This window comes from Apus apus, chromosome 1 (genome assembly GCF_020740795.1).
Source record: "Apus apus isolate bApuApu2 chromosome 1, bApuApu2.pri.cur, whole genome shotgun sequence".
In the NCBI taxonomy this organism is placed as follows: Eukaryota; Metazoa; Chordata; class Aves; order Apodiformes; family Apodidae; genus Apus; species Apus apus.
The window spans coordinates 11185937-11203656 of NC_067282.1; the positions used below are offsets into that span (position 1 = coordinate 11185937).

A 17720-nucleotide genomic window follows, 5' to 3' on the forward strand; every position below is an offset into this window, starting at 1 on the left:
ACTGGATGATCTTTAAAGTACCTTCCAACCCAAGCCACTCTGTGATCCTGTGATTCTATGTCTACTTGCAAAGGTCTGTCTGTATCCTTAACCCACCTTTACTGGCCTTCCAGTCCTCGCAGCTGAAGAGATGCAACAAATGGCTTAAAGAAACTAAAAACTTCTTTAGTAAGGTGCTCTGTGCATCTGTGTGCCCTGTGTCTGAATTTAGATGAGACTCTCCATGGTCCAGGTGGCTGGAGGCTGGAAGGCTCTGAACCCCAGCTGCTTTTTGAATTCTGTGTGTGACTCCAGAGCCACCTGCACACCAGTGATGGTGACAGCCTTTCACAACAGCTGACCATACATACAGCTGTGTCTGTGGTGTGCCAGAGGGGGAACCTCACGTGACTGCCACATAAAAACATTCACATCACTGGTTTTGACTGATGAAGTTAAACCTGTGGTTACCAAGTTCATTTGAGAAGCCTCTTACACTCCTAGCAAGGAGTAACCATTAGCTTCAACAGGAAGAGGTCAGATGGTTCTGGAGCTGAAAGGGGAATTTCACAACTCTTAAACCTGGCAGTGAGTCTCCAGGGTAATGCTGTATTCCAGAAGGGCAAGTTTTTAATGTCTTTAGTCAGTTAAAAATGAGTAGAGAGAGAAGTATGATTTTGCAGTGTCTTGCCACCTGGGGGATGTTACCTAAATGGTTTAGAATATCCTATCAATTCAGGCTCATACAGGTTTACACTTTGCTTTGCCAAGATGGTAATAGAGATGTCCTCTTAGAGGAAGTTAAACTATGAGGGGAAGGACTGATTTTCTAGAGAGCTGTGTGGGCACTTTAATTACAAAGTTTAATAAAAGAGTGATCTTTGTGTGTCTCAGTTCCTAGTTGTCCAAGTGGGAAGACTTTACAAGGACTCTAATTTCCAAAAATGTTTGTAAAAAGGGGCGTCATTTTGTGCACTCTAATAATGAATACAGGCAGGTCACCTGCCATTTTCATAAATGGGTCAGAAAATCCTAGAAATTGGAGAAGTGCTGGAGAAATCTCTTTTTCTCTGATGATGCTGGATTGTAAACTACTGTTAGTGCCATTGAAAAAAAAACAAATTAATCCAGCAAGATGCTTGTTTTAGAAATCTCAGATATGATACAGGAGTTAAATTAAAACTAAAAAAAGAGAGTTTTGACAGGGCTAGTAAAAAGACCAATGTGCCATACCACCTAATCTGAAAAAATGAGGACAAAAAAGTATCCAAACTTCCAAAAAGCCCCAAAGGCTCTAGCTTGGACAGATAAATGAGCAATTTATGATTTCACTGAAGGATTGGCAAAGGTAGCAAGCAACCTCCTCCTTAACCCTGCTCTGCATATCCAGGCTCTCTACCTATCCCAGTCCGACCTGCTGGAAAGGAGGAGCTTTGCTCTGTCTATTCCTTATTTATAACTTGTCAAGAGCTGAGAGGGAGGGGTGAGCTCCCTGTGGTGCATCCTGCTGCTGCCTGCCTGCTGCCAGCCTCACCATCACAGCCACAAATGCCTCCCACCCGGTGTGGTGGCTGCCTTCGTGCTCTTGAGTTCCTCTGCCTGTTAGCAGTGGTGGAAGCAAAGACCAGAACCTATTACCTGGGGATTGTGGAAGAGAACTGGGACTATGCACCATCTGGGAAAAATTTGATCACGGGACAAAGCCTCTTAGAGGACAAGTAAGTCACTGGGGTCTCTCATAATTTGGAGATGTATCGACAGTGCCAAAGAGAACTGGCTAACATGGTTCACATTGCTGTAAGTGTCTTAAGAAGGGCTTTTTCTTGTTTTTCTTCCAATAGTGTTGTCATAGGCAGGAATTCAGCTTCAAGTCAAGAGTAGACTTTGGTTGAATACTCTTCCACCATGATTGATTAAGCAAGGTGACAGTGTGTATTTGAAGGTGACATTAAGGAACTGATACTTCTCAAAAAATGAACCAGGTAGTGGGTTCAAAATCCCCTGTGTGTGTTTCATGGAGATGCAGGCATTCCTGGGACTTGTGCAACAGCAAATTGCAACTTTGCCATAATCAAGTGCAGCTCTTTGCAATAAAACACAGAAGACTGTTTAACTGGCAAAAGGCTCTAAGTTTTCCTCCTGCAGGATGACAAAATCTGGGGGGCTTGGTGTGACATTTCGGAATTCAGATGTGTGTAGCACCTGTGAATGAGATACAAGTGGGTGGTGCATATATCTCTGCAATGTGTGCAGCCATGGAGACCTCCATTTAGGAAACCTGTTTGGATAAGTGCTTAAATATACAACAGTGGACGGTCAGGCTGAAGTCACAGTGATCTCCTGTGCTGAAACCGGGGAGTGCAGGTAAGGCCTGTGATGAATCCTGCCTTGGCCAGTGAAAACTGTTCTCATGCCCACACTGCTGAGGTTGGTTGCCTGTCCCTCCTGCACCAGGAGAGCTGGCCTGGACATCGGAAGGGGATAGCACAGAACCTCGATGCCTCTCTACATCTTGGTTTTCAAACACTCGTGGGGATATTTTTCAGATTTCAGTGATATCTTTGACAGCCTATAGATAGCTTGGGGATCCATCCTATGAGTTCAGAGTTGGGGCTGGGGTGGAGGTGGGAGCTGTGGGCAGGTGAGGAGGTCTTGCTGTCCATACCAGGGCTGGAGGCACTCTGGGAGCTGGAGATGTGTCCTAGGGGTCGGAAATGGAAACATCCTTTCTGACTTTTCAGGAAACCTCAAGCAATGCTGGACTTTCCTCTAGTGTCCAGTATTTTCAGAATCACTTGCAGTTGGATTTCATAAAGGAAATTGTTTTGCCACAAGCAAGAGACAAGGAAGAGTTTTATTTTTCAACACAAACTCATGCTTATGCTCTTAACAACTGGAGGTCCCAGAGAGCATCCAAGTCAATAGGTATTACCTTCACAGTTAAAATTCAGGGTAATAATTTGTTCTTAGCCTGTGAAAACAGGCTTTGCTGGAAAGGTTATTCTTCAGTTGTAAGAAACACTTGAATTTCTCACTTCCTTATTCTTTTTAGCACAGGTAACTTCCTCCATTCCCTGAACTGGAAGACCTCTCACTAAAAACAGTTCAGCTTTAAGTGAGGGGCAATTACCTCTAAATCCACTCCAATACCACTGAAAGACATGGACTATGTTCTGTAAATTGTACTTTTAAGGCTATCTGCACTTTGTGTTCCCTGAACATCAATGGCACATTTACTTCAAAGTCCGTGACATAAACGTGATGCCTTTACATGGCACGACAGGGAAGGGTGATCGTGATCACTCATGTCTTCAGTCATCGCTGTAATGCAGTAATTACAGAAGGTTAATTTCAAAGAGTTTACTGGCAGAAGAAATGTAATTTGGATTTTAAGGCAGATTATACATTCAAAGCTGAGAAGCTGTTTGTAATGCACTCCTTATATAAAGGCTTCTACTGCAGAACAATGAAGTGATTCCTGCCACCAGTTTACTCCATTTCCAAACTGTATTGAACTGAGCCAGAATAAAGAGCTATATTCTGGAATAACAGTGTGTCTGCTTAAGTATGTGGAGGAATAGCTATTTTGACTATTTAGCTCTTTAGGAAAAAACTTATGTAAATTTAAAGCAGTATATTAATGGGTTACTTTTCAGCTAATAGATTTGTTCCTGTGGATATTAAAAAAACCCCACAAACATAGTTCCATAAAGAAAGTTTAAACATCAGTTCCTAGGTAGAGACAGGAGTGCATTTTGGGCCAGCTGTGTTCTGCAAGCAGGAACACCCAGGCTTGTTGAGCCCAGCACTTCTCACCCTGTGATGCCCCCTCACAGCACCCAACTGGTGGGGCATTATCCCCGTGCTATTGGTAGGGAAGTGAAGATAAAGAGCTTGCAGACAAACTGACTATCTTTAATAGAGCAGGTGCATACACATAAAGGAATGCTCCCTTTGATTCCAGCTAGCCCACAGAGATATAATCAAAACCACTTATTCTTCACTGCTTAATAAAAATGCTGAATTAGCAAGTATGTAATGGAAAATGTTACATTACCTGGACCAGATAGTGAGATTGAACAGATGATTTTCAGTGTTGCTGTGCCAAAGTCAATGATACCTTCCCTGGTCTTTGGTTTTTAGCAGTAAAGAGGAGAAAGGAGACTTTGGTAGCTGAGGCCTGGGGCTGGAAATCAGGTGAGCTGGTTCTGGCACAGCCAGGGCTGTGCTGCTCAGCTCCTGCTGTGCTGGTGCTGAGTGAGCTACCTCCTGAGCCAGGAGCTCTGGAGCTGCACCAGCACCTCCCTGGGTGTGAGCTGGAGAGGCTGCCTCTTGCCAGAGCTGATTAACCCAAACACAGCCCTCTGTTAATATACCTGTTCTGCTTGGATGTTAATTTTTATTGTGCCTTGTGTCACTGCAGCGCTCAAGGGTCAGCAGGCTCCTTGCACAGAGCAAGTATCTTGCTGTGCCATCAGTGCTTCTTCTGTAATGAGCATAATGAGGCTGCTCACCTCTGCCATTTGTCTGGTCTACCTGAAGCCTCGAGCTGTTCCACTAATTCTCATAATTTGGAGTGTTATGAATGAAACCAAGATATTTAATGCTGGCTTCTCCCTTTGACAATTAAGCTGATGTTTTCTGAGGTGCACGGGGGAAATCAGAGATCCAGATTATGGCCACTGATTATAGATAAGCTGGGAAGGTGTTCAGCATCCCCTCCCAAGCTGATACAACTGGCAAAAGAGCTGGTATCATTAAACTACAGTGGACTGGACACACAGGTTGCAAGGTGCTGTCAGGGCTGCTGGACTTGCAGCAGATCCCAATGTGATTTTGTGGGTTAGATCATGAATATTGCTGCAGTAGGAGGATGAGCTCAGACATTGCTTGATCATTTTAATGGTCACACAGGCAACTGCCTTTCAAGAGAAAAATGCAGTTAACTGTTGTGGCTTGACATACATCAGTGTTTCCCTCTCTACTGTGGCTCAGCCCTCAGGATTACAATTTGGTTGATAATCTCTTTAAATTAATTTTCTACTAGTTTATATGATAGACACTTACATCTTGCTCTGCTAAGAGTAGATGTTATTAAGTTTTCTCTGATGTAACTGCTCATCCCCTCCCTTTAGGCCACCATTCCTACATTTATCTGGGCCAAGTCTTGCATCCACCAAAACTAACGGGTGTTTTTTGTTACTGCAGCATCAAACAAGGTTTGTGCAATTTACCTATGAGGAGATCCCACCCAGATAAATGACAGAGAAACTGTCGTCACAGATGTTGAACTAGTGGCTGAGTCATCATGAGGCCAAATGACACAATTGCATCAGCAGAGATGATTATTGTGGGGAAGGGTCAACATCAAAAGGCATTCAAGGTGAAATCCTGACTCTAATGAAACCTGAGAGGAGTTTTGTTATTGATTCTGGGAGAAGCAGAATTTTTTTTCTAAGGGAGAATAGTGGCACTTCAGGGCTTCATCTAAGATTTTATGGGCCATATTGACCTCTTCCATGGCCTAAAATATCCAATGAAGACATTGTGTCTCTTTCCAGGACACACAACTTGCTTTCTTGTTTGATGCTTTGTATTCAGGGCAGCACCTACAAATGTGAGTTGGCACCACTGGTCCCCTCCTCTGGCCATCCCTCCAGCAGTCTTTGCACTGGCCTTAGCACAGGAGTCATGGTTTGACAGAGTGTTGCCCTGAACAGGTTACATGACCCAGGGGTTAAAATGACTGGGGCAACCTGGCGCCGTGGGCACTGCCCTGGCTTCCTCCAGCCACAGGAAAACTGAGGAACTGAGGAAAAAAGCTGTTATGAACCCAGCCATGGAGTATGTGAAGAGGGTAGAAAGTAAGGAAGGTTTCACTACCAACAGATTTTAGGGAACAAACCTCTACAGGTAGTTGTTTAAATGGTTGTCAGTGTAAAATCTATGGGGCTTTAGTGGAACAATGGTAACAACAAGAAAATGTACTTTTGCCTCCAGTTGCTCACAGGACAGTGACTACTGGACATGTTAACTACCAGAGAAAATTTGAGACTCCACATCTGGTAGTTTTTCAAAGTGCTGATTTTTTTCAGTAATGATTACAGCAGCAAACAAACTCACAGGCTTCAAAATTCTAGCAAGGAAGCTGGCTCCAGTCTGCTGAGGAGCTGGCCATGGACAACTTGTAGCTCTTCCAATTCCTTACTGCATACTGTAAGGTAGAACTCATGCAAGCACATCTTGAAAAAAATAACCTCTGTGAGGTTGTAGCTGTGCTTCTTCAGATCAAAGGTAACATAAGCATGGTAAAAATGTTGGCAAAATACTTCTTCTGTGTGATAAAATAAATAGGTGTAGAAATTACACTGAAGTCATTATTCCACCCTAACCTGTGGTCATCCTGCCCTGAGATGGCAGATTATCTGCACATCTAGTCTTGATTTGAAGTAGAATCTACGTGACACTCTTGTTTTACTTCTCTCATTTGTAAGAGTTTTAGGGATGGATGTCTGTAATTACGTTAATTAGAGTTAATTCCCTGTCACACTCATGTGCAGTGTCAACTTTTCTTGGAGCTTAAGAACTGCTGAAAGTGGTCAACTGGCAAAATGAAATCAGGCATAGAAAAAAAGGCAGGATTTGCATGTTTTTCCCAGTCTGAACAGGGTTTTTTATGTCCTGATTCACAAACCTGCTTACCGCTATATGTAACCTCAAGACTGGCCTCACCAGAGGAGATGGAGGGTATTTAGGGAACTTGCATGGATACAGCTCCAGATGATGGAATATTCCCCTTTATAAGAAGTGGGACTGGCTGATCATGTTTTTCTGCACATGAAGTGCAGGCTGCTGGCTGAGTTGGAGTGAGATTGGTGGTCAGGATTTAAAATAGCAGATCTTCCATCTGCACAAGACGGGAAAGATGGAAGAGGTTCAGGCAGCAACATCACAAGGCCACCAGGATGATGAAGCAGTTTGAAGTGAGCAGGGAAGCATGAAGAAACAGGGAGAAGTTTTGTCTTCTTGTGACGAGAGGAATAACAAATAGGAGATGTTTTGGCAGGAGAGCCCAGGAGAGTAAGCACATTGTGACTTCTGGAAGAAAGAGGCAGAGGCAGATTCAGAGAACTGGATGTGTTTAACCATTACAGCATTTGGAGAAGCCACTGGCTGGAATAACATAGTGGAAAGTCAGTGTGTGGGAAGAATTAAACAGGAAATGCAGTTGAAGGGGATGTTTAACTCCATGACTGAAAATGTGAAGTCTCCCGAAGAAGCAGATGCCTTCAAAAGAGGACTGGGAATGATGTTCCAGAACTGTTGTCAAAGACAGAATATGAAAGGTCAGCAGGACACTATCCTGAAGCCTAGAATATTTCTGATGGACTCTGGAGATAGGTGGTAGGGCTGGGAAGATGCACTGGTACAAATGGCACTGACAGCAAAGGCTTCATGGACCACTGTGAAGAATCTCTCACTGAAAGAAAGATGAGAGCGAGAGGGGAAACCTCTGTGTCCCACTGATGGAGCAGCGGGGGCTGTAGCACTAAGCCTGTGTCACCTCGCTCTGACACATCCACTGGCTCCACTGTGGCACTGGGTGGAGGTACCAGCCCCACACTTTGGCCATGTGTCCATGATCCAGACATCTGGAGGCACAGAGAAGTCACTCACACCCCTGCATCCATCCTTTCCATGAGCTTCCTTTGGCTGATATCATTGCCTGCAGTATGGGTGGTCATTCTGCCAAGGACTTTAAGTATTGTGATGTGCAGCCCAGCAACACTTGTAAAGAGCTACTTGCAAGGATGAGCTGAGCACCCAAAAGCCCCCCTGGATGAAATCACAGAACCACAGAATTGTCGGCATTAGAAGGGGCCTCTTGACATCATCCAGTCCAACTCCCCTGCTGAAGAAGGATCACCCAGAGCACATTACTCAAGGCTGCATCCAGGTGGGTTTTGAGTATCTCCAGAGAAGGGGACTCCACAATCTCCCTGGGCAGCCTGCCCCAGGGCTCTGTCACCCTCATAGTAAAGACATTTTTCCTCATATTTAAATGGAACTTCCCATGTTCTAGCTTCTGCCCGTTGCCCCTCATCCTGTCACTGGGAACGACTGAGATGACTCTGGCTCCATCCTCCTTGCACCCACCCTTTAGGTGCTTGTAGGCCTTAATAAGGTTTCCCCTCAGCCTTCTCCAGGCTGACCAGTCCCAGTTCTCCTGTTTTCTCATAATGGAGATGCTCCAATCCCCCAGTCATCTTTGCTGCCCTCCACTGGACTCTCTCCAGTAGTTCCCTGTCTCTCTTGAACTGGGGAGCCCAGAACTGGACACAGTATTCCGGATGTGGCCTCACCAGGGCAGAGTTGAGGGGGAGAATGACCTCTCTCAATCTACTGGCCACACTCTTCCTTATGCAGCCCAGGATTCCATTTGCCCTCTAGGTGACAAGGGCACACTGCTGTTCATGGATAATTTACTGTCTACCAGGACTCCCAGATCCTTCTCCTCAGAACTGCTTTCCAGCAGGTCCACACTCGCCTGTACTGGTGCATGGGGTTCTTCCTCCCCAGGTGCAGGACCCTACACTTGCCCTTGTTGAACCTCGTTAGATTTCTCTCTGTCCAGCTCTCCAGCTTGTCCAGGTCACACTGCATGGCAGCACAGCCCTCTGGAGTGTCAGCCACCCCTCCCAGTTTGGTATCATCGGTGAACTTGGTGAGGATACACTGTGCCCACATCCAGGTCACTGATGAATGTTGAACAAGACTGGACCAAGTATTAAGCCCTGGGGAACACCACTGGTTACAGGCCTCCAACTTGACCATGCTCCATTAATGGCAACCCTCTGAGTTCTGTCACACAACCAGCTTTCAGTCCGCCTCACTGTCCACTCATCTAGCCCACACTCCCTCAGTTTCCTAATGCTATGGGAGACAGTGTCAAAAGCCTTGCTGAACTCAAGGTAGGTGACATCTGCTGCTCTGCCCTCATCCAGCCAACCAGTTATGTCATCATAGAAGAATGGCAGATTGGTCAAGCACTTTTTACCCTTGGTAAATCCATGCTGGCCACTCCCAATGACTTCTTGTTCTTCAATGTGTTTAGACATGACATCCAGAGCAAATGGGGCAGCCTGTACACAGAGAGTGGGACTCACAACAAACAGTGTGCTCTGTACTTGCATACTGAGTGGGTTCTACCCCTCCTAAGCAGAAGGAGGAGTGAGGCTGAAGTGTCTGCACTCCAAGAAACTCCCAAACATCAGGGCATTTTGAGCAGGAAACACTTCTGCCTTTTGGAGAGTGTGGATCTAGAAGAGGGGGAAGCTATGAAAGAGCCCCAGTCTATAGAAAACAACGAGAGCCTCAGTGGCACGTAGGATTTTTCTTCCAGGGTATAATAGTTGTTTTCTTTCTAACAATTATTAAACAAACTCCATAATTAACCAGGGCCAAGAGGCCAGGTTTCTTGTTCTGTGCTGAAATCCATTTCTGGTTCCATGATTTCTGCACTGATGGATGCCCTGCGTGGAAGACCATCACCTACGTGGTGACTGGCTGCGTCTGGTGCCCATTGCACTGACCTTGGGCTCAGCAGCTCAGAATGGGTGGAGGATTTTGCATTCAGAAAAAATGGAAATCACAAAAAATACTTATTTTCTTGACTCCTATATGGCTGTAAGTAGGAGACAGACACAAATCAAGGCAACAGAGATCTACAGCTTGGGTTTAGGCACAGAGGGAAGGATTTCTCTGGGTGAATTCTTGAACGTCAGTTTCTAACTGGATTTTTGGTCCCCGATCTATAATTTTAAAGACATTAGGCTCATGTCAAGCATTTGACAAATACTGATCAAGAAGTGCATTTTTCTGTCGTTCAGTTCTGCTTCTGCAGGAGGGACAGTGTGTCCCAGGGGTGTGAAGATATGGGAGAGTGTGCAATGCTGTCTGGCCAGAAAGCCAAGGGCATTAGGGCACTGTCATCATGGGGAAAGCACAGTCCCACTGCAGCACCTCATTTAAAGTATTTGGTGGCTGATGAGTATTGAAAAAACACTGCTGAAAAATATCTCCTAAAAAATACGATATTTTTATTTTTAAAATTAATTTCATTTTTTTCTTATAAAATTTCTTATAAACCATCTTAAAAATAAATTTCTTTTTCAAATTAGGGCACATGCATACATTCCCATAAGGTAAGGAGGCTTGTGCCTTTGCACTGCACTGCTACTGACACCACCTGCTACCCTGGGGTAAGGGCTCTTGTAGCAGCTCTTCCTCCAGGTGGTAAAAGGTATCTTCTCAGTGAGAGTGGTGTGACTTTCCAGGTCTTGCTGTGCACACAAACCATTCCCACAGACCTGCTAACTCACTGAAAATCCAGACGACTTGGCTGCTCATTCTGTAATAACACTTTTTAAGTGTATTTGTCTGAATACATTATTCTGTGAAGAAGCAGACTGAGAAGCTTCTGTCCCCTCCCCTCCACCCTAGTCAACTGTTTCTGCCTCAGCAGAATCATTAGCAACCTTTTAATTTGTCCTAAAATAGCTCTTGGCTTGTTATAAAGCACATTTTAAAATAATTATTATTTTTTGGAGGTTTTTGTATCACTTCAGGGATCTGGATTAGAGAGTGGTCATGGAGGAGTAATGACCACAATTGAGGGATGTTGTGAGTAGAGATGTCTTGAAAAGGGGGAGTGGTGAAGGGATCTTATGGTGAAGAAACAATAGCAACTCATACCATTCAACTCATGTGACATCCAACACTTGGGTTACTGGCAAGGCACAAAAGCACCCAAACAAAATTCAAGCAGGTGAACTGGCCTGTCACAAAAAGTCACTATAAATATGAAATGGATGTATTTCTGCCAGTGATAATCGAGGAAAAGCTTTTTATATGAGTTTGTAAGGAAACAAGAAAGTTCAAACAATTTTCAGGGGATGCAAAAACTTGTGGAGTAGTCAAATATGGCAAAATTGGTCAGAGAGGCAACTGCTGGTTGTGTGGTTGTGCAGCAAAGGTCTTCATTTCTACCCATGTTGTCTGGGTTTTTTTTGGGATGAAGAATTAATATCATATTTGTTAGCTGTAAAATGGAGAGAAGTAAAGAAAGATTTTATATCAGAACAGATTGGATGAACACAGGTTGCCTGTATGATTTTATAGTTAGAAGGTAAAACTAATTTCCAGTTGTGTAAGACATATTGGCTGGGAACACTTCTGTCTTTATGTGGATCATTACTTGCCTATTGTGTGAAGTTCTTGCGTTAAGACTTCAAAGGGACAGAGAAATATTAGAAGGCTTTCAGAAAAGAGCTTCAGGAAAGATTTGTGACATAAAGAATGTCAGTGAACTTGGTTTGTCCAGAATAAGTGTAGGATGGAATTTAGTCAATTAATTAAAACTTATGCAAGTGCCTGAATAGAAAAGAAGCTCTTGATAGTATGTGGCTTCTTTGATCTGAGAGAGAGCTTGATGGGAGAGAGAGACCTCATCCAGAATACTGCATCCAGCTCTGGTGCCCCCAGCACAAGAAAGATGTGGACCTGTTGGAATGTGTCCAGAGAAGGGCCACGAAAATTATCCCAGGGCTGGAGCACCTCTTATGAGGACAGGCTGAGAGGGGTTGGATTGTTCAGTCTGAAAAAGAGAAGGCACTGGGGGGACCTCATAGTGGCCTTCCAGTACCTGAAAGGCCTACAGGAAAGCTGGGGAGGGTCTTTTTACAGGAGCTTGCAGTGAGAGGATGAGGAGTAATGGTTGTAAGCTGAAAGAAGAGAGATTTAGGTTAGAGATCAGGTGCAAATTCTTCGATATAAGGGTGGTGAGACACTGGAACAGGCTGCCCAGAGATGTTGTGGGGGCTCTATCCCTGGAGGTGTTCAAGGGCAGGTTGGATGGGGCTCTGACCAGCCTGTTCTAGTGGGAGATGTCCCTGCCCATGCAGGGGAGTTGGAACTCGATGATCTTTAAGGTCCCTTCTTCCAACTCAAAAAATTCTCTGATTCTGTGATTCTGGGAACTAGTGATTGGCGTGTGGAGCTCAATGATAATAGACTACAGATGCAATTCAGGATTTGAAGGGAGCGGGTATTTAACAGCTGTAATATGTCAACCACTCACCATATTGTGAGCTCTCATATTGTGTTGCTATAAACTCAGACTCTGGAATGTAGAAATTATACCTTTCATGAAGAAAATATTTCATGCTTCTCTTCTAGGGTGTCAAGCTAGTTGATTAGAATCCCTCTTACCAGCTTTTGAAAAAACTTAAACTGGTTTTCTTTTCTTTCTGAACAGTCATGTTTCCAGTAAAACCGTACAGAAAGGCCTGAGTGGCAGGTCCTCAAGTGGAGGCTTGTAGTTACCATGCCAAAGACCTGCCCTGCAAGTAGGATGGCTATTACTGTACAGAAAGGGGTTTGGATCCTGCTAATGCTGTCAAGGTTTATTCCTCAGTTTTTATTCCAGCAGCTATGTGATATGTCCCAGCACCTACTTATCTGCACTGCAAACACCAGTTACTTAATCAGTTCTTAAAGGAGGTAGTTTTTTTTGTCTCTAAAGTATTTTCCCTTCCCAATGCTAGGTTTGCAAGTGTGTATGCAGCAAGAGGAGCCAACCGGATAGGACGTGTGTACAAAAAGGCTATTTTTAGGCAATTCACAGATGACACTTACTCCCAGGAGATCCCCAAGGCAGCCTGGCTGGGGTTCCTCGGGCCAGTACTGAAGGCAGAAGAAGAGGATGTCTTTATCATCCACCTAAAAAACTTTGCTTCCCGCCCATATTCTGTGCATCCCCATGGGGTCTTCTATGACAAGGACTCTGAAGGTAAAAGCTGGTTTGGCCTTTCTCTTTTCCTCTCCTTTTTCTCTGGAGTAGCTAATATCATGGCTAAAAGTTTGTCCACGTACTCATTATTCTGACCGTTGACATCAGAGGACTTCAGATCACCCTCTCATAAACTCATCAGTAATTGCAGCTGATGACTAAAACCAGGAACAGCCTCGTCTCTTAACACTTTTTTTGCCACACAACTTCAATGCCTGGGATAAATCCAGTACTGAAACAGGTTAGGTGGGTCTTTTCTCCTGAATTATTTTCCTGAATTAAAAGTCACTGAAGTAACTTGTCTCTTTCCATCTACTTCTACCCTGTTTGAATGGATGTTCTTGTAAGTGTTTTCTTTGCTATAGCAGGCATGATGAAGTTTTCAGAACCCCAGACCTATGCATGTGTATTTTGGTTAGAGGATTGTATGGATTTGCCTACATTCATTGCTCCCGGCAGTTTTCTATGAGAAGACACACAATGTTGAGTGACAAAAAGTTTAGATGACTGATGAGAGTAAAGAGCCAAGGAAAAACTAGAGCCTGTTACTGCATTTCTAAAGTTTTGTTTACTGATATATAACAGATATAAGCTTTCAACATTTTTTATGGTTTTACCAGAACTTCTGAATTTTTTCACAATTTCTCAGAGATTCTGTGTTTGTGTGTAGTTATTATTTTATAAATACATGATAATATAGAAGAAATTGCATATTTATTTAAGAAAAGTGGTGAATGGGGTTCTAAAAGCTTCCTTTTTCATTTTAATGTATTAGGAGCACTTTACCCTGATGGAACTGGTGGTAAAAGCAAAGAGGACGACTTTGTTGTTCCCGGTGGAAATTACACGTACACATGGCCAGTAAGGAAAGATTATTCCCCAACTTTGGCAGACTCAAACTGCTTGACTTGGATTTACCATTCTCACATTGACACACCAAGAGATATTGCATCTGGTTTAATTGGGCCCCTGCTGGTTTGTAAAAAAGGTACTGAGCTAGAAACACTGATAAAGTGAGCCCCTCTGCCAAGCTTGGCATCTTAACAGTCATTTTTGCTTACAGGTATAAACATGATGGTCTAGAGTCTATCCCTACATAGCCCATAAAAAGGGGAAAGGAATAGCTGGGCCATTCCAGGAGCATCCCAGGGTAGGTACAATAGCTCTGGGACAACCCCTTCCTGCTCCCCTTTGGCTTCAGGAGAGATTTGCCTCAGCTGGTGGAGGGACTGCAGCATGCTCTGTGGCCAGCTGGTCCTGGCCGAGACCAAAACCTATGTCCCCAAACTTGCATCATTTCAGGATGAGCAAAGGACTCATTGCCCAGAAAATGCAATAATTAGAACAGGGTAGTTGACTCCAGCACTGACATTTACAAGTTTGAAACCCTGATGTTATTTGTCATTTTGTTCCTCATATGGATTGTATATTAATTGTAGCTCTCAACCGTATGGGAACGTGCACTGAGCAGCTGAGGTGACAACCTGTCCCACGTAGTCTGCTAATTTTGTACTGGAGCTGTCAGGGACCACATGCCAGCCCTCTCCTTCTGTCAGCTGAGCCATCATCCCCTCTCCCCCTCAGACACCAACAACTCTGCCATGACTTCCCAGTAACTTTTGCAGTACAAAACCAGCTCAGATTTTATACAGAACTTAACAAGTGAAGCAGGTTTCATATATGAAGAAGAGAAAGACTTCACCATGTAAAGGACAGATCTGGTCTCCAGCTTAACTCACACAATTAAAATGCCTCAGACTTTTTTCTCCTGGGAAGCCTTTGAAACCTGCAGAACTATCTCAATATGTGAAACAGAGCTGATAACTATGTGATAATACATGAAGCCAGGAGATAGCACATTCAGAACAATCCCAGCCTGAAAGGCCAGGTTATCTGCATGTTCAGTCTTGAGTTCATCAAGGTGGACATCTGCACGATGCTACTGCTGTATTCCACTCTCCATCAGCAGTGGCTGGCTCCTTGCAGGACTGCCAGCAAAGCTCTGGGGCTCCTTCCCATAGGATGCAGGGAAAGAAAAAGTTTTCATGGGTTCAGAAGTAGACCCAACAATGAGATGCAGTCTAAAACTGTCAACAATTAATAAAAGACTTTTCAATATTACCACTCCTGTAGCCTAAGGTTATTTCCTGAATGGTCGTTCAGATAACGATACTGAACTTAGCTGACTAGATTATATTCATCCTGCCCTCAGCCTTTTAAAAGTAATATCTACTCCTAAATATGTGTTGAGGCTCCCTCCTCAGTCCATGGAGAGTGAGCCACATGTAGACAACCAGTCTGAGGGCATGGTTCACCAGTTGCTTCAATGCAACAGAAATGCAGGTTACCACTTGCCTCTCCTTAACTCTTAGCAAAATATCCCTGGTTTCTGGCTGGATCAGGTCTGTGACCTGGCTCACTGTGTAGGCTCCTAGAGGCTAATGTTGAGCTAAGGGTAGGGTTGATGGGGGCCAGATGGCGAAAGTGGAACAACAGACATTTGCAGCTACTTGTGCTTATGGAAAATCAAGGAAAATCAAAATTTCAGCTTGACTTTGATGAGATGATCTGCCTTCTGGAGGCACTCATCTGTTTGAAGGCTGCGGGTGGGTGTGTCGGGATGTCTAAGAAGGGCAAAATTAGCGGAGATTCATCCTGCCCTGTAGATTGTGGACAGAGCACCGTGTTTCCTTGAGTGCTCCAAAGTTGTTGTCACTTTTAAGTTCAATCCTCTCCAAGGCTTTTTTTAGCACTTTCCTTTTTGTTTGCAATTTAGGAGCTGCAGATGAGACCTCAATAGAAGGGACTGGTGCTGCTAACGCTTTTGCCCTGATGTTTAGCATTGTAGATGAAAACTTCAGCTGGTACCTCGATGAGAATATAAACACCTTCTGCTTAGAACCAGCCACAGTTGATAAAGAGGATGAAGGTTTCCAGACCAGCAACCGAATGCATGGTGAGCAAAGGGTGACCTACAGCAGTGACCAGGCTCTTTTCATTTCAGTAGGACTTTCTGTCCCGTGTGATATCTCTCCTTTATCTGTGTCAGCATGAAATGGGTCAGAATGTTGAAGGACTGTACTGATAAAAAGCCTCTCCCTAAGTACAGCAGAACAGTCTGGTTTGCAGACAGGAGATTTGGATTCCAGAGCCAGCTCTGCCACTTGCTTAGCACTTTATCTTAAACAACAGATTTAAGCCATTTGGTGACTGTTTGCCCAGCTTTGAAAAGAGAAAAGGAGGCTGCAGAGTACTTAAAGATGTGTGTATTGAAGAGTCCAGCATTTCCCAAAGATCTTGGGGATGGTGGGCTGGCTGGTACAACCATTCCTGCCCTTCAGAGATCCATTGGCCAATGGTACTTTGTGCCATTTGAAGATCTGGTGTAGTAAGTTAAATCCAGATATTTCTCTGCATGTTGATTGTTCCATGGAGCCTAGGAGATAAAATATTTTTCAAAATATGAGTCTCATTCTCCTAGAGTCCTGATACATTGTCTGTTGTGGAAGCTGAGGAAGAGAGAGCTGACTAGACTGATTTGATTTACATAATAATTTTAAAATCTGAATTGCTTAAGCCCGGAGTATAATTGTATATTTATGACTCAGAATGAGAGAGAATGGGTTTCAGACATGCTAGATAGCTGCAGAACAAGTTAACCTCGTTATCAGGCCTTCTTGATGGTGACTTGGTCTTTGCAATATCTTGATAGCACCCAGGAAATTTTTCACAGACTCAACAAGATAATTTGGGCCATTTGATAATCTAGAGCTGTAAGACAGTTGTTCAAAGAGACTGTTCTTCATCAAAGAACCTGTGAGGGCCTTATTCAGTTAAATTCAGAGAACTTCTTTTCTGGGCCAGGAAAGGTTCATCCTTAGAAATGGGTCAGAGGCACTGAGCACTTCTCTTTCACCTCTCATAAAGTCTCATGCTTTTGTTTTTAGCTATCAATGGTTATATTTATGGCAATCTCCCCGGCTTGGAGATGTGTGCTGACACTTCCATGTCCTGGCACTTGTTTGGCATGGGAAGCGAGATAGATATCCACGCTGCCTACTTCTACGGCCACACCTTCACTAGCAGAGACCAGAGGGCAGATGTCGTCGGTCTGTTCCCAGCAACATTCATCACAGCGGAGATGACTCCCGGGAATCCCGGGAGGTGGCTGATAACCTGCCAGGTTAATGAGCACTTACGAGGTACAGTGCTAGAAATCTCCCTGACCCATTCAGAGACAGAAGTTCCAGCCAGTATCTTGCTTGGAAAAGCAAACTGAGAGATGTTTCCAGGGGAAGTGGGACTTGACACTTATTTGACTAACAGGAGACGTTCAGCTAGTTCAGGAGATAAAAATTATGACTATGAGTTTAGTCACTAGTGGAAATTATACAAGTTGGGCCAAATCTTCAGCTCGTAGGAATGACTTAGCTACATAACTCATATGAGGAAGGCTTGCTGGAGCCAGTGCTGACACTGCACCTGCTATGCAAAACAGAGATTTTGATGAGCAATTAGAGGGGCCTTTGAAATCACTTTTCGTTGTAGATATGTACTGCCACTTAAAGAAGAGCCATGCCAGCTGAACACTTCATAGCTTCTTCCTTTATAGAAATCAGATGGAAACTGGTAGTGTTTTCAGAATCCTTTACATTAATGAATTAGAAGGTGATATTTTGAAATCTGTGTGACACAAGAGCCCAAAGGCATGTACCATAGAATAGATTTTATGACAGTAGGCAATGTATAATTATCAAGTCAGAGACTTTTAAGAACTTGCACATGGATTTCAATGGGATTTGCATTGTACAAACCAGACTTGATTCTGACAAGCAGCATGTATCTTTAGTCTGGTAATAACCAGCTTCTCTGTTTCAATGGAAGTCCAGGG

At 43.9% G+C, this 17720-nt stretch overlaps 1 protein-coding gene across 1 annotated transcript in view; it reads left to right on the forward strand.

Annotated features, from left to right (window-relative positions):
* Positions 1-1527: 1527 nt before the first annotated feature.
* HEPHL1 (hephaestin like 1) overlaps positions 1528-17720 on the forward strand; it is a 35742-nt gene continuing 19549 nt past the window's right edge. Inside the window, exons 1-5 of the mRNA XM_051626742.1 lie at positions 1528-1697; positions 12585-12829; positions 13605-13817; positions 15606-15785; positions 16777-17031. Coding sequence (XP_051482702.1) covers positions 1528-1697; positions 12585-12829; positions 13605-13817; positions 15606-15785; positions 16777-17031 — 1063 coding nt within the window. The remainder of the gene's footprint in view (positions 1698-12584; positions 12830-13604; positions 13818-15605; positions 15786-16776; positions 17032-17720) is intronic.